The 27,471-nt window shown below is 39.3% G+C and overlaps 1 protein-coding gene across 4 annotated transcripts in view; it reads right to left on the reverse strand.

The window, feature by feature from the left end:
* si:dkey-21e5.1 (potassium channel subfamily T member 1) overlaps window positions 1-27,471 on the reverse strand; it is a 68,759-nt gene that overhangs the window by 5,972 nt on the left and 35,316 nt on the right. Inside the window, exons 5-33 of one of the 4 annotated variants that reach the window (XM_035657978.1) lie at window positions 23,937-24,016; window positions 22,498-22,603; window positions 21,662-21,718; window positions 21,502-21,550; window positions 21,226-21,285; window positions 19,617-19,691; window positions 19,391-19,474; window positions 17,928-18,022; window positions 16,826-17,006; window positions 16,138-16,302; window positions 15,634-15,770; window positions 14,521-14,584; window positions 14,127-14,235; window positions 13,916-14,024; window positions 12,509-12,658; window positions 12,156-12,391; window positions 11,820-11,840; window positions 10,963-11,176; window positions 9,509-9,614; window positions 9,149-9,321; window positions 7,930-8,001; window positions 6,914-7,048; window positions 6,464-6,575; window positions 5,845-5,946; window positions 5,052-5,135; window positions 4,841-4,969; window positions 3,975-3,995; window positions 3,390-3,687; window positions 1,118-1,180 (exon numbers count right to left, since the gene is read on the reverse strand). In XM_035657978.1, the coding sequence (XP_035513871.1) occupies window positions 1,118-1,180; window positions 3,390-3,687; window positions 3,975-3,995; window positions 4,841-4,969; window positions 5,052-5,135; window positions 5,845-5,946; window positions 6,464-6,575; window positions 6,914-7,048; window positions 7,930-8,001; window positions 9,149-9,321; window positions 9,509-9,614; window positions 10,963-11,176; window positions 11,820-11,840; window positions 12,156-12,391; window positions 12,509-12,658; window positions 13,916-14,024; window positions 14,127-14,235; window positions 14,521-14,584; window positions 15,634-15,770; window positions 16,138-16,302; window positions 16,826-17,006; window positions 17,928-18,022; window positions 19,391-19,474; window positions 19,617-19,691; window positions 21,226-21,285; window positions 21,502-21,550; window positions 21,662-21,718; window positions 22,498-22,603; window positions 23,937-24,016 (3,287 nt within the window). The remainder of the gene's footprint in view (window positions 1-1,117; window positions 1,181-3,389; window positions 3,688-3,974; window positions 3,996-4,840; window positions 4,970-5,051; window positions 5,136-5,844; window positions 5,947-6,463; window positions 6,576-6,913; window positions 7,049-7,929; window positions 8,002-9,148; window positions 9,322-9,508; window positions 9,615-10,962; window positions 11,177-11,819; window positions 11,841-12,155; window positions 12,392-12,508; window positions 12,659-13,915; window positions 14,025-14,126; window positions 14,236-14,520; window positions 14,585-15,633; window positions 15,771-16,137; window positions 16,303-16,825; window positions 17,007-17,927; window positions 18,023-19,390; window positions 19,475-19,616; window positions 19,692-21,225; window positions 21,286-21,501; window positions 21,551-21,661; window positions 21,719-22,497; window positions 22,604-23,936; window positions 24,017-27,471) is intronic. The other 3 variants (XM_035657981.1, XM_035657979.1, XM_035657980.1) reach the window with 3 other exon arrangements.

Raw genomic sequence — 27,471 nt, forward strand, 5'->3', positions numbered from 1 at the left:
TTGCCAGATTCTTGCCAATACATAACCCTAGTGTAAGTGCTCCTGGTGGGGGATTCCTGTCCTAGAGTGCACTGTTCTATCATAGCAGCTAAGTGAGTTAAACCACTGGAGGTCAGCAAAACCTTCAATCTATAATTTCCAATCTGAAAGTCAGCACTTTGGCTCTGAAATTACATGTAAATATGTCGTCAACGTTGTTCTGTTCTTCTATATTTACTGACACCCCTCTAAATCAGCCCAAAAGATATATTAAACCGCAGGCGGTTTAATATAGCAGACTGCTTGAGGCTAACTAGCGAAACAGACTAAATCATACATTAAGCTACAAATGTAATGAATGACACTGCTTCTCTTTTTGCCTGTGGTTAAGTGGCCATGGTATAAGTATCAAAAAACACTTTGAGGTGTCCTGATATTTGGAAAGAACAGGCGAAGCGGAGGCGAAGAACACATTTCCTCCACTGGGTTGTTTTTTTTTTATTTTTACACCACCTCTGATACACAATATTCTCTATACATCTAAAAAGGTGTAACACTTTAACTCTACATCTAACCTTCCATCCACAGACATAATGCGTTCCGCTCCACTCTTAAAGCCATACTCTGATGCCCTGCAGGACTCTAGCCATTTGGGACGTCACCTCACGGGAACACAATGCAGAAAAGACCAGATAGATAGAGTGAGATAGTAGAGCGAGATAGTGAGAGATTGGCTGCTGATCTACCACTCATTCTGGCAGGACACGCACACTTACACGCACACACATTCATGCAGTAAAGTTGCAGTACTGTGATCAACCAGCTAACCTGACGGCCTGGTCCCCTCTGTATACGGGTGCTCTGAAATGTCCTGCAACTCTAAGGAACGGCATTCACTGTTAATGGCCTAATTTGTTCATTTATAATTAACTACAAATTTTATATTAACCAAAAAAAAAAAAGGATCAAACAAAGAGTGGGGAAAAAACAAACTAAAAATTGATGTATCTAGCTCTGTGGATAAATTCAGTGCACTAATCTTCAATGGATGCTGGTGAAAGGACAAATTCCTTTCTCTACAAGATGGAACGTAACCACTCACATGTTGTAGATGAGTTATAAACGGCACACAATTTACCTTGTAAATATCCTAGATTTACTCGATTCATGACATCGCTCGCAGTGAGATTAGAAACATCCTCTACAAGCCAAAGGGAAGGAAGACAGAAGAGTCAGAGAGAGAAAGAAAAGGAGAGGACCAGAGGAGGGGAGGGGGGAACAAGAAAAAAGAAAAAAATCAGGCAGGCAGCGAATGCATTTGCAGTTTCAAAAAGAACTTTTAAAAAAAAAAAAAAAAGGTGAGAGCAATGCAAAGAAGCCATGCATTAGTGTGTGCACAGAATCACTTCCAAATATTTCATCTGTCACATGTTATGATCCTGCTGCAGTAATCCTCACTGACTTTCATGGTTCTTAAGAAGATCTTGAGCTTTTGGGGTTCTTCCTGAAACGTATTCAATCGACACATTACATAATATTTAGCAAGTGCAACACATCTGGAGCATGATTCTGCTTTTGTTTTGAAGCGTGAAGCTGGGAGGAGAGAAAGAACTAAGGAACAAAAAGTAGAAAAGTGAGCAGATATGCAGGCAATTGAGGTTTGGCACTCCTGCATCTCCTTGAGGTTTGGCACTCCTGCATCTCCATGCATGACGTGTTCACATCCACATGTTGGTATGATCATGACTATGTAGTGGAGTGTGTGCGTGTGGTACATGGAGGAAGAGTTTGATGGGTGATAACTGAGGTTTTCTGAAGGTTAATGATGATGTGGTGTGATGTTAATGGTTGGCACTATTAGGACCCACAGCGCCACGTCTTAATAGGTAATGAGATGAGATAAAATGACTGGAACAGAGTTTTTCAAAGGCAGCTTTTGTCATGGCGGAAATAATTTCATTGGTTAGCGGTGGAAAAAAGAATCGCCTGCTTTCATCTATCCTCGATTTTAATGCATTCGCGCTTTCTGTTATTTCATTTTGTCAACAGCTTAAGTTACAGTTTTTTATTATTATTATTATTATTATTATTATTATTGTAATTATCTTCATTATTAAATTGTTTGGTGTATAAAATGTCAGAAAAAAGCCTAAGCTAACCCCAACCCTAACCATATCTTTTATCAGTTAACAAAAGACAAAAACATAAAAACAAGCAAGTATTCATATTTGTGAAGCAGTTATTTGTTTTTGGTTTTCTGCTTAAAAAATACTTCAATGATAATTTGATAATTAAAATGGTTTCTTATTAATTTTCTATCAACTAATTGATTAACCAACAAATAGTTTCAACTCTACATTCCCTATGTGATTTCATTCAGCTTTTACTTCCGGCTTCAACTAAGAGGACTCAAAGAGAAAATGAAATGAAGCCAGAATAGTTTTAATAACTGTAAATTAGTTATGTTATCCGTAAAAACTACAATTAATAGCCTGGGCGTTTATTTGCTTCAATCACTGAACTCAACCTGCAAATATTTGGAAAATGCATCTATATGGAACAGGCGTTTAATTCCTATAGCACAAAACTATTGCTCAGCAAAGTTGGGAAATACAACCAAATTGTTAATTTAAAATTGGTATGAACATTACTTAAATTAAGCTATCAAATAACATAAGTATTACAAATCATTCATTTGATCCTTTGTAATTTGGTGATCAAGGTTTCCGTAAAAAGAACTCAACAACTGAATTGATCTAATGATGTGTAGTATGTCCATACTATATTTTGTGTAGGCGATCTAAGCAGTCAGACCAGGCGTCTAATTGAGACCTGAGTTTATTTGTCAAAACATGTAGCTGCGCCAGGCTAATAAATGGGATCTGCGTCTAACTGGGAACCTGATTTTAATTGTTAAGTTTATTTGTTAGTTTGATTAGTCTGAGCTAGACTGAAGTTCTAGCTAGCTACTGTATACAAGCCCACAGCCACACAGGTAACGCTGACCAGTCAAAGAAGACTGTGATCATGAATTAAAAAAAGCCACCACGATTTTTATTTTAGTTTTTCTTGGAGATTCTCGGGCTCCACCCACTGAAGTTTAACTCAACCAATTACATTATTTCTGCCTTCAGAGCTGTTGTGACCTTAAAGAAATGTTTATAGAGGTGAGAATCCAATCTGCAACAAACATTATAATTTGCATTATTATTATTTTCAGGTAAATTAAGACTAATGATGATTAATTATAAACTAAATGAAACATAAAAATCCTAAATTAAATCATTGTTAACCTTGTCTGGTCTTGTCTTGCTATACAATAAGTAATATATTGTGAACTACTTCACATAACATAACAAATATATGGACTGTCTCTCACTTCTCTATATATCATCAGCTGTGTCACTCACCGTATCCCACGGTGGGCAGACCCAGGTGCTTCATGCGATTCTTGACCAGCTCTGACAGCTCCTGACGCTCGGACCGCCGGTACAGGTTGAGTCTCTGCTGCGAGATACGCTCCGCTCTGCTAGACGGTTTGTTGGCCTTCCTGCTCAGCCGCCGTGCCCACTGCATGCTCTTCTTCCTCAGCAGCGGGTGCTCCGATTGGTCACTCGTTGTGGAATTTCTGTGGGCCGTCTTCTCCTTCCAGGACTCTCCGCGCTCGCGGTGCTCCATGCCCTGCTCGACATTGATGGACACCTGAGACTGGGAGAGCAGGGTGGCAGTGTTAACGCTGGATACTGTGTGTTTGCACACTATTTCTGTTCAAGTTCTTTCAGAAATACCTGTCTGTGACATTAAAAGCAAATCTATAATGCCTTTCTAAGTGCTATTTTCAGAAAAGCTGCATCACCAAGCTGTGATGGTTATGGATGTACTGATACATATTTATAAATGACAGAAAAATGCCAGTAAGGTATTTTTCATCTTTAAGCAAAAGGCAGCAGCCGACTGAAATATCCAAATTAAAAACATGCACATTTGGATCTTACCTGTACGTAACTGTCCTTACACTGAAACAAGAGAAGGACAAACAGACATCCAAACAAAAAGAGATGCAATGAAAGATGGGGGCATCCAAAGCAAACCAAAAATCATCCAAAGCCTCAAAAGTCAGCACATGAAATAGTAAATATGGCATATTCACTATTTTATCATTCACTGTTTAAATGCAGGGAAATTAGCACGAGCCAGCAATCGTACGTTTATTTTACATAACTTGCCTGAATTCTATTTTAATAATCAGCCTGGCTAATAAAACAGTAAAAGTAATTGGGGACTTTTTGTTGGGAATCATCACAAACTGGAAACACACTCAGGGGAAGATGGTTAATATTCTCCTTTTCGTGCTTGGCATTAAACAAATAGAGGAGAGAAATGTATAAAGGAGCAAAAAAATAATGAAAAGAACAAGAAAGATAGAGTGCTGAGCAAATTTGGTATTTTAATCCTATTTGGCACATTGGTCAAATGTGATTGTTTTAAATGTGCTATATAAATAAATCTGACCTTGATATAGTAAATAGGATTAAAAAAATGAAAGGAAGACGAGAGAATAGAGACAAATCTTGAAAAAAAATGAAAAATGGGAAGATGAAAGGTGGACAAAGGAAAGACATTTTAAGAGGAGAGAAATGAAAGCAGAAGAAAAAGCAAAGCAATGAGGGACATCATGAAAATTTGAAGAAGGTAGGTGAGGAAAGAGGAGGAATGACAAAAACACAAAAAGAGGGAATGAATAATGGAAGGAAGTGAAAGCCGCAGTAGTGCCTCAGTTAAAGCCAAACCAGAAGCCAAAGCTGGAAACGAACCCAAAGAGATGTCTCAGATATTAAATATCTGATCAAAGTGAACTTGCCTCTGAGGTTGAGAACATGTGCGACTCTGTGCGGTAGATCCCTATGGGGATCTCAGCACTGGAGGAACAAAGCTTCTGGAAGAGTCTGCCGTAAGTCCTGATCCACAAGTCCTCCTCTGTGATCTTCATCTGAGGAGGGAGACTAAGAGTCAGGCACTGAAACTGACAAATCACTCATCATCATCATTTTTAGTGGTATGAACATACTTACAGCACACAGGTATCCAGAGCCAGGCGTGGTGTCCAGACCAAGAAGAAGCCTCGCAATAGCGATCATATAGTCCTTAACAAACGACTGTCAAAACAATACAAATATGTATAAAACCGTTTTGTAACTAAAATCTAATTGGAATCACAGAGCTAAAATATAGGAATGAAAGATAATATAAAATAAAATATAATGTAGTGCTGTGGCAGACATGTGATGTATGTCAGGTTATAGACATATGAAGATATCTGTATACTGTGATGGATAAACAGGTTGTAAAATGAACAAATATACTGAGATGTGCACATTTTAAACTTCTCTAGTAATTAGGGTTAGACAGTTATATAAATGCACTGCCCAAGATATTGGGCAGATCAATCTTATTTAAAAAACAATCAGATGTTCCCACACTGCTTCATTACATAAATCTGCATTGTTGATTGTAGGTTAGGAATAACTTTGTGACAACCCCCAATTTCTTTCTACCTATTTTGAAGATTTTTCTCTTTTACCAGTTAATGGGTCTGTAGAAACTTATAATGTTGCAGTGAGTGTTAATGTTTTTTCATCTATGTTTCACTTCTAGGAAAAACAACTGCTTTTACTGACATGAAACTTCCAATCCAATTTAAAGATACTGAACATTACTAGAAAATACTGACTTAGTTGCAATCGAATAACCTTTCAGTTTATTCCATAACTTTCTTTGAAGTAGATTGATGAAATTATCACTTGATGCATGACGTATAGCTGTATTAATCTTGATATATCTATGACATGTTCTTTGCTACCCCACCTGGTAAAGCAGTGTATCCAACATGCTGATACTGAACACCCTGCCTGCAGCAAACGGCAGCCGGAACATGAAGGCCAAGTTGGAGCCCTTATCACGCTCTATCTGCAGAGAGAATCACAAAAAAAAGATCTGAGGAACAGAGCAACCAGATATTAAAACCTCACTTTCTCCTGTATGCTTGCTGAACTATTGCTCTTTTGCTCCTTATCCAAGAAGACTGAAAATGGAAGGCCCTACTGGTTTTCACCACTGAAAAGACTTTCAATTTGAAAGGTAAAAGCTAGTAGGTTTAACACTAAATACATGAAACATAATGATCAACATTGCAATGAGACTTATGTGTTAGAGTAAGAATAAACCTGTATTTCCTCCATCCCCACCCACAGACCACAAGAGCAACCGATGAAGACAAATCAAAAGTATTTGGATGTTTTGCGCAAATATTAGCTTCATTTTAAACATTACAATATTGCAGATTACGTTCAATAACTGAGCTATGATCTGTCTTCGTAAATGATGGACGGATCACGCAGTTTCAGTTACTTAAGACAGACAAGCAGACAACATCAAAGTCAAAGTCAGGGAGTCTTGACATGGTTCTCCCTTCTCAACAGCTCACCTTTTCTAGTTTGGAAAGTGCAAGTGAGTAGCAGTCCTTGGCTCTGAACTGCATGAACCTCATGTTGGACGGGTGTGTGAGCTCAGTGATGATGCTGAGGCTGGGGAACAACCTGAGCGGGGGCGGGGGTAAACAGAGACCGATGTTAGAGAGATGAAATGCTTTGCGCGACTCAGTGTGGCAGTGATGAATGCTTTTAATTTTGGTTGTTAAATAAAAGAATGGTGGTAGTCAGAGCTTTGGCAACTGGAGTTCATCTTTGAGATGAACTCAACCACCATTCTCAGAAAAACAACTTTACTCTCCAGCATCTGACTGAGAACAGATGAAGAAGTTAATCAAGTGGAGTCTGATGCACTGTTCCAAGTCCAGCTCATACATAAACAACCCTTGACAGTACCAACTATTTACTGCATGTTTCTACACAATGAAATACTCTCTATGTGTCACCTGAACATAGTCTGGACGTTGACGATGGTCTTGGCGTCTGCCATGTAGTCCTCCTCAGCGCTCATGGTGCTCTCCTTGTCCACAACCACCAAGTTGTCGGCGTAGATTATACCACACTGTAGCAGGTTGTCCAAGCTGGTTCATTCACAAAACAACAGAGTTTATTACTTACTATTACATGACATGTCAGGAAATATCAAAACAATCGTACATCAATCTGTAATTTCCAATGCATTCCATCAATCATTTTAGTGTACATACGTCCCACAAAACCGGATCATATATTCGTACTTTATATATTTCATACTTTTGCGATTTCCAACATTTCCTAAAACTGCTCTGAATTTCCATTCATTTTAGATTACATTAATACTACTAACTCTAAAAAGATCATACCAACATTTGACATTACATAATTTCCCCCCTTATTCTTTGACAGTTATATACAGTATGTTACAGCAACTTCCTGTTTACATAGACAATTGCTTTTGATGGGACAGCACAACCAATTTTTCCTTGCAACCAAATTACACAGCACATTAAGTCTTCAATAAGTAAGCTCTCTTAAGATTTGAAGGTGCGCTTTAGGAAGGACACACATTCAGTGATGGATTTTGGAACAGCTGGTGCAACCTAATCCAGGTGTGCACTCATTACATTCAATCAAAACAATCTGTGGAAATTGGTCTCTGTGGTTGGCAGTGGCTTTCATGCTGTATGATTTTTGAACATAACTGCAAACCTTGGTTGAGAAAGAAGCCTTTTGTATTATTAGAGACTGACCATAATACAGCCTATAATGTATTGTTTTAATAGTGTTTCATGGTAAATGTTTCCTTTATCGGACCCTGAAATTGCCATCACCCACAAAGGATTACATTGTGTTTTATTCATGATACATGTGATGTTGTATTGTTGGTAGCTGTATTAAAAATTGATAAAACTACCACTGAGATAAACAAGATCATTAAATGAGTTAATCAAATGAGCAGGTTTTTAATAATCCAAAGGCATACTTATCGATAGTGCCAGCCATGAAGTAAACCATTGGAAAGCAGCAAATGGCCTCTAAGAAGTGGTTGTCTGGCCTGCGGGAAACAAGGAACATCATGCATGAGCATCCCAGACTAATTATCTTTGTAAAACCCCAGTATGACATTGTTGTTGTAGCTTCCTGAAATGTGCTTGCTGGGACTGGGGAGACACAGTTTGAACTCAGCAACCAAAGAGAAAGTAGATATTTAATTCCTCAATGCAATGGGAGGAATTAACTGGTTGCTATGGAAACCCCCCCCAGTGGTTAGACAGTGAGTGTTTTTTTTTTGGCTGTCTGCCTGTGTAGTTTCTGTTTCAGCAACTGCAGAGATTTGGCCAAAGTTAATGAAACCCCCAGTGAGTTAGAGCAGACAAATGTGTGGATCACTGCAACACACACACACACACACACACACACACAAATGTATACATACCCTTACACACAAATAGGCTTTCTTTTGCCTACAAGTGTTGTTTATGAATAATGGAAAATTATTTTTTTCCTCTTTATACTGAAGCAAAACTAACCCGCAGCTCCAGCAGTCATTATCAAGTCTATACTGAAAGCAATTTGGCTATTTCAAATTGCAAACATATAAAGCACTGGTGGATTTTTTAAATCTATTTCAAGCTCACATGCACCCACAAACGAATGCAAATATACACACAAACGGGTAAACACATCTATTTCTTTACATCTTTTGAACTTGAATTTGATTTTCTGCTTTTTATTAACAATGTAAAACTATTATTCTTCTATACCTTGAGGTCACCACATATACTTCGAGCTATAATTAAGTTACTGCTCTCGGAAAATGTGCTGATATTAAAGTACCAGGTGATTTGTATCTTTGGCAACTCTGAAATTATTGAAATAAATAAATAACTAACAGATAACTGTAAAAAACTACTAAACCTTTACCAACATTAATGTACAGCAGTGTTGACATCCATAGCAACAAAGGAAGTCCAGATAAAAGATTTATTAGTTGCTATGCCAACGCCTATGGTAACCAGGTAGCGATTTATCATATTATCACATCTTTATAGTGTAATATTGTATGAACATAATTCTGGGTGTAGGCAGACATGTACTTAAGGCCTCTATATAAAAAAGACATTACTCTTTTATTTTTTAGGTTTTAAAGTAGTTTTACATCACTGTAGTAGTAAAAATAAACAAACAGTGGTAAATCTTACGGGTTGTCCAGCAGCAGCACTATGGGGTTGAGCTCCTTCCTGGGTCGATAGTAAGCACGGAGAGGGACAATGAAGTTGTACAGACCATTTCCCGCTGTCTCTGCGGACACTATAATCAGCTTATTCTTGAAGCCGTATGCCTTGGCATCCTCAAAACTGCTATGTGTACAGCCCTGGATGGAGACAGGAAGTCAGTCAGGTTTTAGTTGTACTGTATACTTAGGAGATGCATCACATAACAGTTGTTTTTTATCTTAATATAAAAAAAGATAGCAAAAAAAAAAACATGGTGCATGTTTAACAGTGTTTTTTGTGGTTTAGTTCTGTGCTGTTTCAGTCTTTTCTTGCATGTGAACTCACCTTGTCGAGGCGAAGGCAGCAGAATGGAGCTTTCTGTGGTAGGAGATGGCACAGAGTTGGAGAGCTGCCAATGTACGGTGAGTTTGGAGGGTAGCCCTTCACAAAACTGATGGAAAAGAAACAACAAAAAATGCCATTACACTTGTGTTTGGAGTAAAAACCTTGAGGGACATATTATGCAACATTGTTTTTTATTAATTATCAGATATCTACCAGTAATGCTGTCCATCTCTGAACATGGAGATTTACTTCCTCTTCACAGTTGTTAAAAAAGTATTAAACTGTTAAACCTGTTTTCTTTTCATATTTTCTGTGAAGGAACCAGCACACAAAAACAGTGTCGCAAAGAGTTATGGGAGTATCACGGTCTACGGGAGTCATTTATTCTCATCATTATGTAATCCTCATGTTGTCATCATCACCATGAATGACTGCCAAAATGTTTCTACTTTTCAATGCATTGTTATATTCTGCAGCTGCTCAAATTACTGATGTTTATTAGCCTGAAAGACTCAATCCTGTTCAATACCAGCTACATGAATAATTACAACGTTTTCATAGCCTGTTTTCATTTTGTCAATTTGGTTCTGTGCCCTCTGATTTGTAATGTGTCAGCTGCAATTACCCTAATCCGTTTCTTGGTGCCCTCTAGTTTGCCCCAAAAAAATATTCTGATTTTGTTTAGATGCATTTACAACCTGATCACCACATGATGGCACTGTGGGACCTTGAGCTACTCTGTGTGTCTATCTCCCTGACCACTGTGCCCCGACAACTGTTAAAGAAGAAAAATTACCCAAGTGTCATGGGGCGCAGTAATAAAGGCTCAGAGGTTAGGAGGACCCATGTTATGGCCAACTTTATGAGAGCCACTGATGTCTGGGTCTCACAGTTGATGTTCAAAAAGACTTGTGTGGTGCTGAGATACAGACTGTGAGGCAAAAGTAGCCAATCTATCATAAACTTATCTCTAATAAAACCACATACAGACAGAGAAAGGAGAAGAACAAAGATGCTGAGATAAACTGATTCCTCTGACGTGCTGAGCTGCTATCATGGCAACTATCTGTCTGGACAACTGATAGATGGTCTTGAGGGGAGAGGATCGAGGTAAGGACACACGACATGAGCTTCACTCAAGAGGAAAAGTGCTGACCTTCCTGTCAGGACATACACATCTATCACTGCCATGTCCGCGTCTTACTGCATTATGACATACAGATTACACGGCTATTCCAAACCCATCCGTCTCCTCCTACAACCACTGACACATGAAGCAGAGGAGGACAAGTGAGATCAATCAAGTATAGAGCACTGGACGCCCACAATGTGAGGACATTTCACTTTTTTACTGCCGCAAGACAAGACATACTGCACACTACAAAACCACTAAATCTATTCGTGTGAATTAAGGTCCTTTTCTCTCACGTTTTAACCACAACTGAGCCACTTACTCTGATCCTACAGAGCCCTCCTCATCCGATTGGTTGGTCTCATCCTCTGATTGGTCGCTGAGGAGGTCGCAGGGCAGAATGGCGGAGGAGTCGGCAATCTCTAGGACAGGCGCGATGCTTGGCCTGCGGCTTCCCGCGCCGTTCTCTGTCGGCAAGGTCAGTTTGCTGCTTTCTTCGGGAGGATCAGGGTTTTGGAGATCTATCGCTACAGTACCTGGAAATTACATAAGTTTACTGTTTGAGCAGCAAACTATGTGGCTATTTAGAAATAGCATGCGCAGCACTTTTACTGTAATGTGTTGTCAAGTCAACAATGCATGTTTGAGCAAAAATGCCATTATCTCAGGAAACACTGGAGAATGCTTTTTCATACTGGACGTACAGTAATAAGGTCCATGTTTAGCTTGTTCAGCATCTGAGCCACCAACAGTCCTACCACCTTCTTTAGTTCAGCTTAGTTTGACCTTGGGGAGAAAATGTATGGCTTTCTCGAGCTACAACAAACATGCAAACAGTATTGACACTGTGTGTTTGTCAATAAATATGTCCCTAACATACATCATATTAGCCGTATGTAATATGATGTATGTGATATATGCACAATACATATATCAGACGTATCAGAAACATGATATACTGTATGTACAATACATATATCATCTTTTAAGCAAAATTAATCTGCAGTTGCTGAAACAGAAATTATTATAATTTTTTTTTTTAAATCACAAAAGAATTATACAAGCATTAGTTTTATAATACAATATCACTGTGTGTTGTACTATATATCATACTATCATTTGTAAAAATTGTACTGAAATTACAGGACTAGTAAATAAGTGTATCATGCACAAACTTACCATATGCAGTGGCCTGATCAACTTTCACAGGTCAAAGAAAAAGCACAACACAATAATGTCAGCCAAGAAAGTAAAAAGGCATGTAAGAAAAAAAACATGCATAACAGTCAGCGAAAGCATCCAGCATCACCAAGGCAGCCACCATTCAGAAATGATCAGTATGAGAGCAATTTAGAGTAAATAAATATCAAAGCATCCATTTTCTCTTCTTACATGGAAACCCTTTCAGCCAAACAACCTTTGTGAGGCTGTCTGGACTTTAATCTTTACACTCATCCTTTCTTTACCAACTTCCAAACAATCTTTTTTTTTCTGCCTCTGGCTCTCAAGTCTCACCCATGCTGGCGATGATGCTGTGCACGGGCAGCCTAGAGGGGGCGTCGTAAAGGCCAGTGACGGGCAGGCCCTTGTTGTGCTTCTCTTCCTGTTTGAAGATGAAGGCCGAGTTCTCCTCCTTGGTGATGTTGATGTAGTAGCAGGTGTCAGGGGCGGCCATGATGTGGCGGGGGCCGGGGTTCAGGAGGATGCTCTTGTTGTCCTCCCTCTTCACTCCGATCAAACACACACCATACCTACAAAGTTCAAAATGGGTCTCAGCTGCAAATGTTTAGCTCCAAGAGACATTAACAATTGCTCTAATGAGATAAAACATAGTGTGTCAAGATTGAGCTAGTTGAAGATGTACTAACTTCTTATGGGCGTGGAAGGAGGCATAGGTGAAGCTCTTTCCGTCATACTCCCCAAAAAACTTGCTGTCACACAAGCGGATGTGGTAGACCTCGTTTCCAGAGCAGCGTCCATATGTCCTCTGCCACTGCTCTGGTGACAACTGACCCTCTCTGAAACAGTATTGTCAGAATATATACTTTAAATTCCAGTAATGTGACATTTCAGACATCTACAATGGACTGTTGCACTGCGGGCAAATATCAGTTTCCAATGTTTGGTTGAATGAAAAGGTTAGGGTCAGAGTATATCTAGGTTGCCATGAGTCATTTCAATTCATAGAAGAATACAACTTGAAATATAATTTGACTTTATTTGCAACTGAACGGCCGCCATTTTCCCCCAGACTGACAACCTTGACCTTTCACGACCCTATATTCCTCAGCTATCTAAATTCTGGTCACAAGATTATAAACAAACGAGAAAAAGCTATGAGGTCACTTTATTTAAGCAGTTCATGTACTTCTCATCACTTTTAATCAATGTGACGATGTTTAAATTAACACCTTCCACGAAGAAATATATTCCCATTCCTGTCACCTTCACAGCCCCAGGCCAGTACAAGTTCCCATAATGGATATTAAAATGGATGTGCTGTGTCTCGGCTGTGGACAGCAGTTAGGATATATATGGTGGTCACCTTGCACAAAGTATGAAACACAGCGAGATTTATTGCCTAACAAGAAGCTGGGTAATGTTTACTGACTTGACAGTGACAAGTTTCTGCAGTAGTACAGTAGTCAGGCTCTGCAGACAAAAACCAGGTAAAGTCTGTGTAACTGTAAAAACTCTGCGGCGGTCATCTTTCTCTAATATTAATCAGATGGGATTGAATCTGTCCACATGAATAATGAGAAAAAGGGATATTTAACATTAGCAGAGCACTCAAAGTTAAGAACACTGAAAGCTGACTTAATAAAAATAGTTCTTGGAGGTTGAGCTGTTCTGGAAACACAATGTCACTGGTTCAGTTAAATCTCAACTGAACCAGACAACAACATTGATTTTAGATAATAATTGATAATAATCACTGAGATGGAGAAGGAGAAAGTTAAAAGAAAAGGATGATGTCAAGCTCTCTTGCTACTGTTTAAATACGTATTAGGCCAACCGAAGATATATAAGATCACTACATAGCTTAGCTGACATTTTAAGAACACTGTAAACTCCAATTGGGTTTGACTGGTAACTGATTAGCAGCCTAAAAAACCTTAAAAGAAGAGTTTGACACTTTGGGAAATATGCTTCTCTAATTGAGGACCATAATGACAAAATCACACACAATGATAAAAGGACATACTGACAGTGGAAATCACTGTAAATCCATAAATGCTAATGTTAATTATAGTAAAATAGTAGACTGTACTCACTGTCCTCTGGAGGTGTGAACCAGGAGTGTGACTAAGGTAGACGTGGCTGGACAAACACAGTTCAGCGCCAACATGGCATATTTAAACTCCTCTTCACATACTACATGATCTGATTGAAATGGGTAGATTGCAATAACACAGGATGTTAGACGTAGAAGTACATGTGTAAGAAAACAAACTAACTGTAGATGGGTAGTCTTCCCGCATTTACCTGCAAACTTAACATGGAATTTATTTTCTGGTTTGAGAATCTGGACGTAGAGAGGGCAATTTGGAGCGAAGTCTTTCGCAGCCCAAGCCCTCAAAATAGTCTGGTGATCCTGTGGGAGGAGAAATTGTTCTATTTTACTCATTTGTAAATGCAATCTGAATTTTATGGACCATAAAGTTGGCCTCAGCGACTCAAAGTGCTCTCAATACAGGCTGTTCCAACTGAATCATGATATCATTTAAATACCTCAGACTCTCCCTGCTAATTTATAAAGGAAGTAGACTGTGAAGGGGGAATTGCCCCACTAAAATTATTCTTATTGTTAAGTGTTTATACTGGAAATGAAACAGAATTTTTTACAATGCTTCGTCAAATGCCCTTTGATGTGACTCACAGCAGCGGTGCGGTCGACCTCGTTCCGGCTGCTGAGGATGAAGCAGGCCTCAGCGTCGTCCATCCTGAGGAGAAGGAAAGAAACACAGAAAAGTAGGTTCACAGGGTGATGACTGCAAATAGGACATTCAACCAAACGTAAAATTATTTAAAGGAGATCAATGCTTTAAAGAAAGGTTGGCATGGACGAGTGGTAATGTCCTGTGACAATGGCTGAAAATGTTAAAAGCTGCATTCTAGCATGAAAATAATCTGCTGTTGTTTGACATTGCGAGTGCCACATCAGGGGCAGAGATCGTTCACTCGTGACAGAAAACTCTGTGAACGTGAAGACAGCTACAATATGAAAGAAAATCTTTCAGCATAGCAGGGCTGAAAGAGAGAAGCAAAAGGCTTACCTGGCTGGGTGATTTTATCCATTACATATTAGTGTGTGAAATTGTCACAGCATCTACCTGCACAACTTTGCACACTAAAGAGGAGCATTTGGAAAAAAAGGGGATGGGCTCCTGAACAAATGTATGACTTTGATTTCACACATCATGTGCTACTGAGAAGTAGTTAGACTCCATTTCGCTGGTATCACATCATAACACGGCAAGCAATAAAAAGCAGCAAGATCCCCCCAAGGCAGTTTGACCATGAATGACAACACCAGAGCGGATATATTTTGTAGGAACAGAGACAAAATTAACACATTCCAATGGGATACATCACAGTTTATACTGCTGCCTATGCATGTGGCCTTTGATGCGAGTAGATGATCAATGTACTATAGAGTGAAATCGCATTACACTGATGTGCAAGCGGAGGGCAGCCAAGGGGACTTGTAAGTATCAAGGACTCTGATTTGCCAGTGGAGGACTTCAACTTTACAGTTACATTTCAAATAATGTCTAGATCCTTATCCACTTTGTAAAATGAATAAAATATAAATTATGTGCTACACTGAGACTCAAATATTAACACTCAGACATTAGCACAAGCCTGATAATCAGATTTAATTGCCATTTAGTTTCATTTCGTTCATTAAAATGTACAAATGTGGGCAGCAATGCAGAGGTCTAGAATCAGGCTACATTAACCAACGAATGCCTGCCATGCTTTCACTCACTTGGCCCTCATCAGGTCTTGGTCTTTGAGGGCAGATCCTTGAAGATAGATGACCCTCTGGGACCACAGTGGGATTTGGAGTATACGGCGAACCTGAATGTCTATTTCAGTTGGACACAGGATCACCACATAGTAGTCCTGTAAAACAACAAGGGATATGAATGCTTTTATCTAAATCATTCTATGGGTTTTACATAACAAGTGGGTACAGTATACAGTTACATGTATGTATAAAATTAGCTTTAAAAAATCCCCTTCATGCATCTATGCTGCATATTCTACATTTATTCCACAGGAATACTGCACAAAATACTCTCTTAAATGTTATAAATTGGAACAAAATGTGAACACTGAAACACATGTAGACTTATTGTCATCCAGCTGACAAAAAGCAGTAAAAATGACAGCAGACATTCAAAGCATGTAGTTAACAGTGGGGTATTTATACTAACTACATACTTGACTTTGTGATAAACATAAAAAACGCAGTGTTTTGCTTTGGTACCTGTAGTCTGGGATGAGCGTAGAACTCGTTGAGGAAATCCATCAGCAGGTCAATCTTCAGTGAGCTGACACACAACACCACATGCTTCTCTGTCTGCGCCCGGTGGCGGCTGTAGTTTCCTCCTAACTTCTGGCTCTCCATCCACAGGTAGGCTAGTTCTTCAAACTGACAATGACAACAACATCGGCGTTGATGTCAAATGCAACAAGAATTAAATAAATAATGGAAGAGAGATAGATTTTCTGTCTGAATACAGACGGTGAAAGCACTGGAGTGAAAACTGCTGATGCACTAGTTTGCAAGCAGCAGGAGTTCATCTATTTCTCACCCAATTTGCTCTGCAAGGACAGTAACACATCAGAACAATTGTAGTGATAAACATGTTTGTGAATAGGTGGATTTATCATGCAGCAATTGTGAGCCAGCATGACTTGGCCTGAATTTTGAGTGCGATTTGCAAGCTTCTTCTGCAGCTAAGTATGTCAGGGAATTAAGCACCATATTAAACTTGTACTTGCTGTCGGGCCTGCGATAGCTGCAAGAAAATGTAATTTAATATTTAATGATAACCCCATGGAGGCCAGCACATGAAAGAATTCCTAATAATAAGGCAAGAGCTTGTGCAAGGTGTAAAGCGTGCAACGCCTCATTGCACAAAAAACACACTTGTTTACTCTGTAGTCATTACCTGCAATGGAAGCACTACCAGGGCGACACAGATGAGAATGACTACCAGCAGCTTGGAGGGCCAGATTTGTGGCGTAACGTCGCCATAGCCCACAGTGGAGAAGGTGACGATGCAGAAATAGAACGAGTCGAACAGGGACAGGTGCTTCCCGGCTCTCTCTAGATGCTGGATCCCACAAGCTCTGCAAAAAGAATTCTACGATGACTTGATGGTGTTACATCACACTTCTCCTACGAGTAAAGATAATTAAAATGTGAACATGTGAAGAGATAATTTGCTAGGGTGATGCTTCAGTATTATGTGTTAGCCTGGTGGGATTGGATATCAAATACAATTTGCCAAAGATCAAAGGGCCTTAGAGTCAATACAGCTTAGGGTCCTGCTCAGTATATCATTAAAAGTGACACTATTGATTGTTCTGTCTGTTCCACCTCACTGCTTGTGCTAATTCATTTGAGTTTTTTATTGGTAAGTTGGAGATTTAATAAAGCTCCGAGGCAGAAGGGAATGAAGAAATGTCTGACTGGACAGAGTGGAGTGAAGGAGGTTGGTGCTGGGTCGTGGCCAAGGCACACAAAGGCTTCCAAAGAGTTTGTGTTTAAAAAGTGACAGCTTTGATTAAAATGCACTGGTGTTATAAAAGAGGAAATTAATGAGACAAGAGGAAATGGGTGAATAAGAATGGTTATTTTAACATGTTTTCACATATTGCCTGCATTTTAGCAGGTGCATGTGATCTGATATCCACCAAGTGCTTTTGCATGTTAATGTTCCCTGCTTCAGCAGCTAACTGGCTTCATAATATTAGCTCACTCCTACTCTTACATTTTGTTGCTTCTCTCTCTTTCAGCCAAAACTGAACTTGCACACCTTTGTGCACCTTTGGCCCCACAGCTCATTGCGTCTACTTACAAGAAATGTTTGAATTACTTAATTCCAAATAATCCGCCTTGTCCAAGACATGCACATTACCAACTGTGTTTTTTTCTGGGTTGTGAGGTACACAGTTCAGGAAACAGATTTTGCAACGAGGCTCAGTAAAGAGGCATGACAGCCTTAATGGCCAAACATGCATGTGTGACAAGAACAGAGGTTCTCTCACCCCGTGAAAACCAGACACAGTAAGGTGCAGATGAGGATGAACACCTGGTTGAACATGGCAGAGTGGGTCCTCTGGATGGCTCGATGGAAGTCATTCTGAACACAGGGAAAGAGATTATTAGTGACAGGCATGCGATGGATCTATTTGCCTGAATTACTAAATACAACATATGTAGTTCTCATATATGAAACAATGCTAAGAAAATGTCAGTTACTGTCTTTATATGTATTAACTTTTCATTTACCTGTATAGGTTTTTTCTAAGTACATATATTTGTGGAGAAAACAAGGATGGTCTGGATACAAATCAACCCTATGTCCATTCCACTGTTTAGTGGAAAAGTTTAGTATAATATTGTACAGTACTTTCTCCTACATTAGCATACAGTCTTGAAATGTAGGAGCTCACGACTCATTTTCATTAGCACCTTGTTAGCATGTTCTGCCTGCCACCGACTCTCTTCACCGCCTCTCCGAACTGTCACTGATTTCTCTCCATGTGCTGGTCTGCCTGGCCTCAGATTCTACCATCTGCCCAACTACCGCCTTGGCATGAGGCTCTGACTCTGTCATGGTCTTCTCTGAATCACAGCTCGAGCACACACACTACACCAGCTGGATGTCATCTAATTGCTTTCAATTCCATGTTCCACTCATTTTGCACCTATGGCAAATCCTGGACAATATTGATACTACAACACCAGAATGCTGTCCTGCAGCGTTTTTATCCTTTCTTTTTTGCACTGCTGTGCTTTCTTCCTGTTTGGTTTTGTCTGCTCTTGCCTCTTTTTTTTTGCTTTGGCTTGCCTTGCTGCATTTCCCACATAAATGTAATTTATCAATTTCCGTTTGCAGTTGCATCATTAACCAGCAGCAGCTAGTGCAATAATGACAATCAGAATGAGTGCAAGTAATAGCTATTTTCTCTGTAACCATCTATACAAGTCTGAGTCTTGCCAGAGTTGGATTAATTTAATTCTTAGGCAATTAAAATACAAAAAATTTAGCCCCTGCTATCTTTTTCCCAAGCAAAAGTCAAGTGCTTGCTGTTAGCTTTGGCATTCAACAAATTAGCCAGCAGGCTTCTTTATCAAAGTAACCAGCGTTAGTGCTGTTCAACAAACTAATGTAGCTAATAACACTAGCTTCACAAAGATACATTAGCTAGTGCACAAATCAGATGTATTTGCAAAAACACGGCGTCAGTTAACCAGAAATAAATAAATAGGTCGGCTCAATTGAATTCTGTTCAGACTAAATATAAAGCCACTCTGGCCTCATTGTCAGTGTTGCTCATAAACTGAGGACCTCCAATATGGCTGCCCCAGGATGAATAATGTATCTTCACAGCCCTCAGTGGTAAAAAACAACCAAACATGTGAACACACGTTTGTTTGTTTGTGTGCGCTCTTTTATGCAATACAGCTAGTGCAGTACAATAAATACATTATTAAAAATACTTACAATCATGTTCTCCAGGGCACCTTTGGCTAGCCAGCAGTTAAGAAATACAGGGACAAATATGTTTCTCAATGGATCCCAGAAGATCTTAAGAAAGGAAAGAAAGACGGAAGAGAGAAAGGGTGAAGCATATCAGTCAAATACTAAACAGTTAACATACCTGAGGCATGAAATCATTATCCTCAATACAGAGAAAAAAACTGATCAGTTGATTAAGTTAATTACTCACTGTGATTATAAATGGCACTGTGTTGATCATCTCCAATATAAAGGATATCTGGAATATCTGCTCCCAAATGTTCCCCTACAAAGGAAATTATTGCAGTGAGAGCGTGGATGCTTTTAGAGAAAAGTGTAATTCTAGTAATAATGTGCACTGAAGGACATCAGCTGTAACAAGAAAACATTACTGAGTAAGAGGAAACCAAACAGCAGTTTTGTGTACTGTGAGTTGTAAGACCTTGTCACACTTAAATGAATGAATGAATTAAATCAATTTAAAAATGCTTCTTTCTTTGGTATTTCTCACAATCTCTCTTCATCACAACTATGTTCTTCCAGATGTTATGACATCCTAAACTTTGTAAACTACTGTAAATTGCATTCTTTGCTCCTGCACAAGAAATGTGTTTTGTAAATTAAGTTGAAGTTTAATTGCAATATAACATGGTGAATTATGTATTCAACAAGGCCTTGAATGAAGGAAAACTAAGCTACTGTATTAGACTGTATCTCCTCAAGGCCAGATGATACAGTATATACATGCAGTAAAAGTATGTTTGCACAATCACAGAGTAGACTATTATTTGCACATTGCAGCAGAGTTTACAAGGTGCAGTTTGTTGGTGGATTCTATCTATGATGGAACTATTAAAAAGCTTAATAAAGAAAACAGAGTAACATTTTACGAGATTAGAGTCACCAGAAACAGAATGTAATAAAATGTGGGCACTTGCTCCTCCTCTCAATAAATGTTGTAGTCCCTAAACACATTCAAAGAAAAGAAAGAAAAAAAAAAGATATGGCAAGACATAAAAGGATCAACAAAGAACAAACTTTAGAGGATCGCTACAGGGGAAAGAGCTGGAATTTACAGAGTGAAATGTCTAAGGGACAGGAATTATTCAAGCTAAAACTAATAATTCCAAACAAGCTTCTTTTGAGACTAGTAGTACTTCAAGGACCCTGGACCCCTGCAAGATCCAGCATTGATCTTTAAAAGCTGTGGGTGGTGTAAAAACGACAGTTGTCTTCTGCATATTACTGCCTTATTGTATTTCATATAAAACAGGGTGAGCTTTTCTTTAATTTCTAAATAAAGCAAGTATTCAGAAAACAGAAACGCCTGGAATGCATTACATTGTAAGGTTTTTTAATATGTTGCCCATCTCTTTTACATACTGTATATATAAAATCCCTCTGCTTATCCTTTCTCATTAGCAGTGCAGGAAGCTCAAACAAAGGCTGACCCTCTCTACTTGAGTAATTTTCATAGAATACATAAAGCTGGTATCTCACTACTTACATAATCCTCCCTTTAAGTGCATATGAGCTAAGAACTTTAGACAGCTCTTATAGAAGAAACAAAATCAGACAGCCATGCAACATGTATATGCAACTTATTTAGGGGCACATTGTGTGATGTCTGAGTCTAAAATTAGTGTCAAAGGCCCCCGTTTCCTTTGATAAGTGCTTTGGCACTGCCACTTGGACTAGACACTGAAAGCTGTTGGCCCACAAGAGAGAACAAATGGGCGGTGCTGGACTTTGATCAGACAGCTGTTAGACATCAGCATGGATTAAATAGAGAAACTGTGCACTGTGGACCAGTCTCTTACCTTGTAGCTGAGATATGTGATAAGCATGGTCTCCAAAAAACTGATTAAGGCCACTGTCACCTGGAGCGGAGGGAGAAAGGGAGATAAATTAACCTGGCAACTGCAAACTCATCTCTTCTGGCTGCTCAACCTTCACTGAAGAACTACTGTTCTCGGAAATGCTTTTATCTAATAAATGGATGCTAGTGTGTTTGGGTTGAATTGTGCATTGAGATTCAGTTCATGCAGTGGAATTAGATTTATGTGCACTTTTCACTGCAATGTTATTACTCTCACCTGTATCGCCCATAAAGGAACTGGTCTGTTAACCCAGAAAATCAACTCCCTGTCAAAAACCATGAGAAAGTTTTCCTTTACTGCATCACAGTATAATTGCAACACAGAAAAATGAACACGACTCAGTTCGCAATTAAGTGCCATTTTGATTGAAACATACCAGTTGATTTCTGCTGACTCTGTTGTATTTGTCCCACTGTTGTTCCGACATGTTGCACTGTGGGGAAAACAGTAACACGGGAAACAAAAAAAGAGCGTGAAGGTGTGTGCAAATGTGTGTGCATGAGTGGAAACATACCCACTGAGAAACATTTCCATCAGCTGGTATTTTGCCATAAAGAACAAACCCGACGTGCCTCTAAAAGCTGCTGGCAGTAAGCACAATACAGACAGCTCCCACATGACTGCACCGGCAGACACTTGTGTATGTATTTTAGACACACACAAAAAAAACACAAAATGAATAAAAACACTTAATTACCTCAAAATAAATAAAAGAAAACCTCATCCTCAGACAATCTTAATGTTATCAAAAGCACAAAATGTCTTGACTCATATGTTGGGTGTACATTTTAAGTCTAGTTTAAGGAGTAATTCTCAATTTGAAAAAAGATTAGACACAGTCAAAGAAATCAAAAATCATCAGTTTCCTTTTAATTATTGCTCTCTCCTCTTATGATAGCTTTCATATTTGTTGCTCTTTGCACATGGCAATGGGAAAATATTCCTCTGGCCTAAAGCAAATCATCTGGTCTGTTTGGAATCAGTAGAAAGAGAAAATGATAGATGGCATTAGAATTGATCAGAAGACAGCAAAAAAAGTTTCTGGACAGTAACATCTTCTTCTGAAACAAAAGAAGTCACATTGCCATTACTTAACATCAAAGATGTTGCCAAAATACTAAACAAAAGACTGCAATAAATCATGTAAAAAAAAGCAACTATCTGGAATAGAGTAATTGATGAGTGGGGTAGCAACTGCTGAGTGTGACTCACCATGTGTTGCTGTTGACCACCTGGGGGTTATCCAGGCTGACTCTCAGTATGTAGAGGGCACAGGTGAGGATCTTCAGTGAGAAGTTGAACAGGCGGATTCTCAGGCCTGTGGACCAACAAACTCATATCATTTGACTAATTGACTCAAAAACTGGTCTGGCTTCACCGGTGATAATCCCCTGAAAGCTTGTTTGCTTGTTTAGGTCTCTGGAAACTTGGTCAAACGCTTTACTTTAAAAGCTCAGCCCCCTTTCTGATTATTATCACACATTTGTCTACCAGTTCTTATGTTCCAGTGTTGTGACCACGTCTGTGTACCAAGCTCCTCATTAGGAAGTTGAAACTGCTTGGGCACCAGTGGTTCAGGTGCATTATAAAATGCCTTTCACAAAAGGCCTAAAGTGACTTTATCTGTCGAAGCCCTGAAGCGTGACTGATGCAGTTCCATGCTGCTCTGGCTCCCTGTCACAACTTATTTCCTCTGACGCATTACTTTCAAATCCTCCAAGAATAACACAAAATAACACCAGCACTTTTACAGGCTCCTAATATGGCGGAGGACTACACTGCAAGATAAACGACTGGTGGGACTGCACAGGAATAGCCATAGGGCATAACAATATTTGTGGAATCACAGTTTGCTGTTTGAATAAGTGCAGGCATATGCCGATAAGCACATTAACGACCTGCACCATCAAATGTGCAGAACAGGAACTTGGCTGCAGGCATGCTTGCTAGCCAGAGGGTGGTGCCAGTTGTATTTCACATTTCCAATCAGCGTTAGTTTGTAACTACCTAATCTCTTGTGACACAACCTCTTCAGCAAGTCAGCATCAATGTTAAAATGATTTGAAAACAAACAGTGCTGCAATTGGATAGAGCAAGAGACCCCTGCAGCCAAGTGTGACATTTCCATTAGACTCTGTTGTTTTATGTCAAAGACTGTGGTGGCTTAGTGACAATGACAAGTTGAGGGAAAGACAGCAGAGCTGTGTCAGTGCCGAGGATGTGTCAATAAGGTGTTCAACCAGAGATACAGAGTTCCCATAGTATACATTTTCTAGCTACAAATGAATGGCTTCTATACACAATGCACCAAACCATTAAGCAGCACCAATGTCTCTTTCAGGGATGTTGTGGCATTGGCAATCTTATCTCCTTCTGAGAAAAATACTGCAGCCCGACCTCATTTCTCAGCAAATGAGCCACAGTTGTCCGTCCTTGCTCACAAATATGTTTTACAATGAGGCAGCTAATGTAATAATGAGACCCCAACTGAGATAGAAATTGGATATGCGTCATCACTGACTGCAATTTCCTACTTCACGCTTTAATATGCTCATTTAGCTCTGAACATATCTATCGGCAGCAACCCTGTTACAATCTGCATTATGGGAAGAGAGGAGAATGGCACGATGCTCCCTGTTGGCTGTACTTACTTGACCTTTGGTTTTTGATGAAGAAAAGCTTCAGCCTCTCCTTGAAGGTGTTCTCGTTCACATAGAACTCCACCTGCACCCTGTGGGGAACAGTGACATGATGTCAGTAATAATGTTTTCAGGTGGGCATGCATACAGCATCCCAAGCCAACATACATACACACAGAAATGACCAGAAAACATCTGAACAAACAGTGTCAATCTTTTCTCTGTACTATGTAATCAGGTGGGACACAAAGCAGTGGATTTGCAGTGATATTGTTGAAATCAGCATCACTTGCAGTAAATAAAACTACAGGTCACGACACATTCATACATGCTTGCATTCAGACTACAGATCCCAGGTTTCACTACTGATACAAAAATGAAACATTTTTTACCTTCAACATCATATGTTAAAGGTACTTTCCATTGAATACTAAAACCTTGAGAGGCTGGGCATATTTTGGCGATTTTCATTGAAAAAAGCAACAATTAAGTTAGTACTTGTTAGTAGTTAAACCCTTATCATAGCTTATAATAGCTGTGAACTCCACTGTTAGAAAAACTATTAAAAACAGCCACACTGTTTGTTTAACCTTGTGAGGCAACTGGACTCGCATAATCACGCAAGAATGGCACTGAAGGGATTTCTCAATGGAAAGGATGTTTTCTCTCTTTTCCCGACTGGCTTTGGTATGAGTTATGTGGTTCATTGATCTAACTGGTTGAAGTTTGCTTGGGATAGACTGTGATAGACAGATGGTCCATCCAATCACCTGCCGGGTGTTTTTTGAAAGTGCCTGCCCTTTTTTCCAAACAGTTTCAATGACGAAATCCCAGATAGATCTGTGTAAAAAAACATCTGCATTTGTTTACTTTAAGAAAGAAAATGCTCCAAGGATACTTCGACACGTGGGCAGGAGGAGGATCGAACCAACAACCTTCCAAATAGGGGACGACCCGCTCTGCCTCTGAGCCACAACCGCCCCCTATTTGAGTCTATGCTCAGTACAGAATTATTTGCTAAAAAGTAGCATCCCCAGCTGTTTCAGGAAATTATTTAGATTTAAAAAAAAAAAAAATCAGTAGGAACCAGAAAATATCTCACCAAAGAATAAGACAAGATAATCTGACCAAGAATTCAATACTAACTTTTGATACTTGATGCAAAGAACACATTTCAGTCAGTACCCAAAAAGTATTAACTTCTAGTTATAGTTTGCATCCTGTTATTGTACAGCTCTTCTTTGCAATGGCAAATCTTGGCAATTTCAAAAGACCATTATAATAAATCGTGTTTTGTGAAGCTTTCCAATAAAAAACATTTTTCTCCCTAATTCCAACACCATCTATTTACTATGAGACATTATATACCCTCACAATGCAACAGAATCAGCCACAAATACATATGAGCTTATATCCTAGTGCAGCACTGGTACCTGCTGTAATGCAGATTATTAAATAAATAAAGCCCTCTTTCTTTTCCTACACAGACATTCTGTGCAGTTGCTGTGATGCATATGCAGACATGACACATAGAGTTTAAGCTAAGGTAAGGGTTTAAAGCTCTACTGAGACAAGAATCCTAATTGATCAATATATGTGTGAAACAAGCACTCAGGAGGGTTTAATAAATTCTATTCCCTCTTATTATAAATACAATTTGCAGAAATTGTTTACAGTTTGTGTGACAGGCTGTATCACTTGGGTATAGACTATTTTCTGCACATAAATAAATAAGGACATGAACAGACAGCTTGGTTTATATTGTGCACAAAACACAAAAGCGTCCATTAATAATTGACAAGCATGTCCTTTTAAAAATGACACTACTTCAAATCAAACGGCCATGTTTTCTCACTTATGACAAAACTGAAGCTATAAAAGGTTTGAGCAGACATAATGGACCATAATAGGTTTGGGGTCTTGACCGAACGATCGTTTAAGAACAAATGATGATCTAGCTACTGTAGCCAGGTTAGATAAATGCAGGTAGTGAGACAAGTCTATTAACAGTTTCTGTAATGTAGAGGGCATGTTGTCACTAATGAGCATGGCGGGGGAGGAATAATGGCCTTGTGGTTTCAGGAAGGAACCTTAGAGCCTTCAACCTTGTCTGACAAGATGAGTACAGGTTGCAAAGAGACAGAGGAGGAAAGAGCAGGGGGGCAATTACAGCTTACAGCTGTCCAGTCCTAAGGGAGATATGTGTAGATAAAGAGTGTAGGTGGAGGAAAGAACATAAGATATGCACCATCTTCCAGCTATTCCCCTATCTCCGTCTTCCAGCTGTATCGCCATGGAGACTGCTTCCAAGGCAGGAAATGTCTGTGTGTTATGGGTTTCCAGTACAAGGAATCAGCCCCATTTACACACAATGATGTTTTCTTGTCTGTAGGCCCCAACCACACACTCCCACTCTATCCAACCCAAAAACAATACACTAAACCACGTAAACCAAGTGCATTGATTGCTCTATCACCTGAGAAGCAGTAAAAGACTGTCATAAAGACTAATGGCGGCAAATCAGCAGATCAATCTTCCGACGGTGTCCATTGACACAGCTGTCATAAAAGGCATACAGGCTCCATGTTTGCCCAGCTTGTCTATAATTGGAAACACGAGCACATCAAAACCTGAAATGTGACTCCAAAATAAACTCAGTGAAACGATTCGTACTGTATTATTTTACATGAGAATTGCATTGGCATTTGCTTATCAACACAGACACAAAAGCCTGCTGAGTCCAATGCATGTTTATATGGGTAGGGGTGACAACCATGCAATAGCGTCTAATAATATTTCAATGTGACCGTTTTCCAGCAGATCTCCACAGAGGATGAATCCTTAAAACTTTGGTGATCCTGACCATATTTGAGTGAAACTTTCTTGACTGCCATGAAATCTGGTAGAAAGATTCATGTTCCCATCCTCCTTATGATACCTCTGGTAATGCTTCACTTTTCATCTAACTCCATCATCAGGTTAAAATTTTTGTTTGTATATATGTAAGTAGACTCAAACACCTGTAAGTCTGTGCAATAATTTCATAGTTCAAGTTTTCCCAGTTTAAGTACAGAGCCAAAATGGACCACAGTATTAGTGTTTAACATAGCACTATAACATAAACAAGGATTAAAATCTCTGCCGGGTGCCACAAGTCCCTAAGTAGCTCCGACGAAAGGCTACAAATAGCGCTTCGTCAACACATGACGACTGCCAGTAACTGCAGACCCACAGCAATACCTTTTAAGTACTTACGCTTACTTTTCTTTGCCATCTCTGTAGTCTGCAAACCATCACCATTGACCTATGGACATTGGGCAGACTGTCAAATATAAACATGAGCAGTGTGCAAATCCAAGAAGCCAGATAGAATCTACCATAGGTTGGTACTTCTCAACCTTAGGTTAGCCCTTTACTTCCCTAAAATCTAAAGCTGGTAAGCAAAGCATAAGCCAGGAATGTTTGCACATAGATAGAACATGACTTTGTGTCCCCAGCTAACAAGTCTACATGGTATTTAGAACCTTTTGTATATATTACAGCCCTT

Source organism: Morone saxatilis, unplaced genomic scaffold, assembly GCF_004916995.1.
Source record: "Morone saxatilis isolate NCDOM2014 unplaced genomic scaffold, NCSU_SB_2.0 Contig16, whole genome shotgun sequence".
Lineage (NCBI taxonomy): Eukaryota > Metazoa > Chordata > Actinopteri > Moronidae > Morone > Morone saxatilis.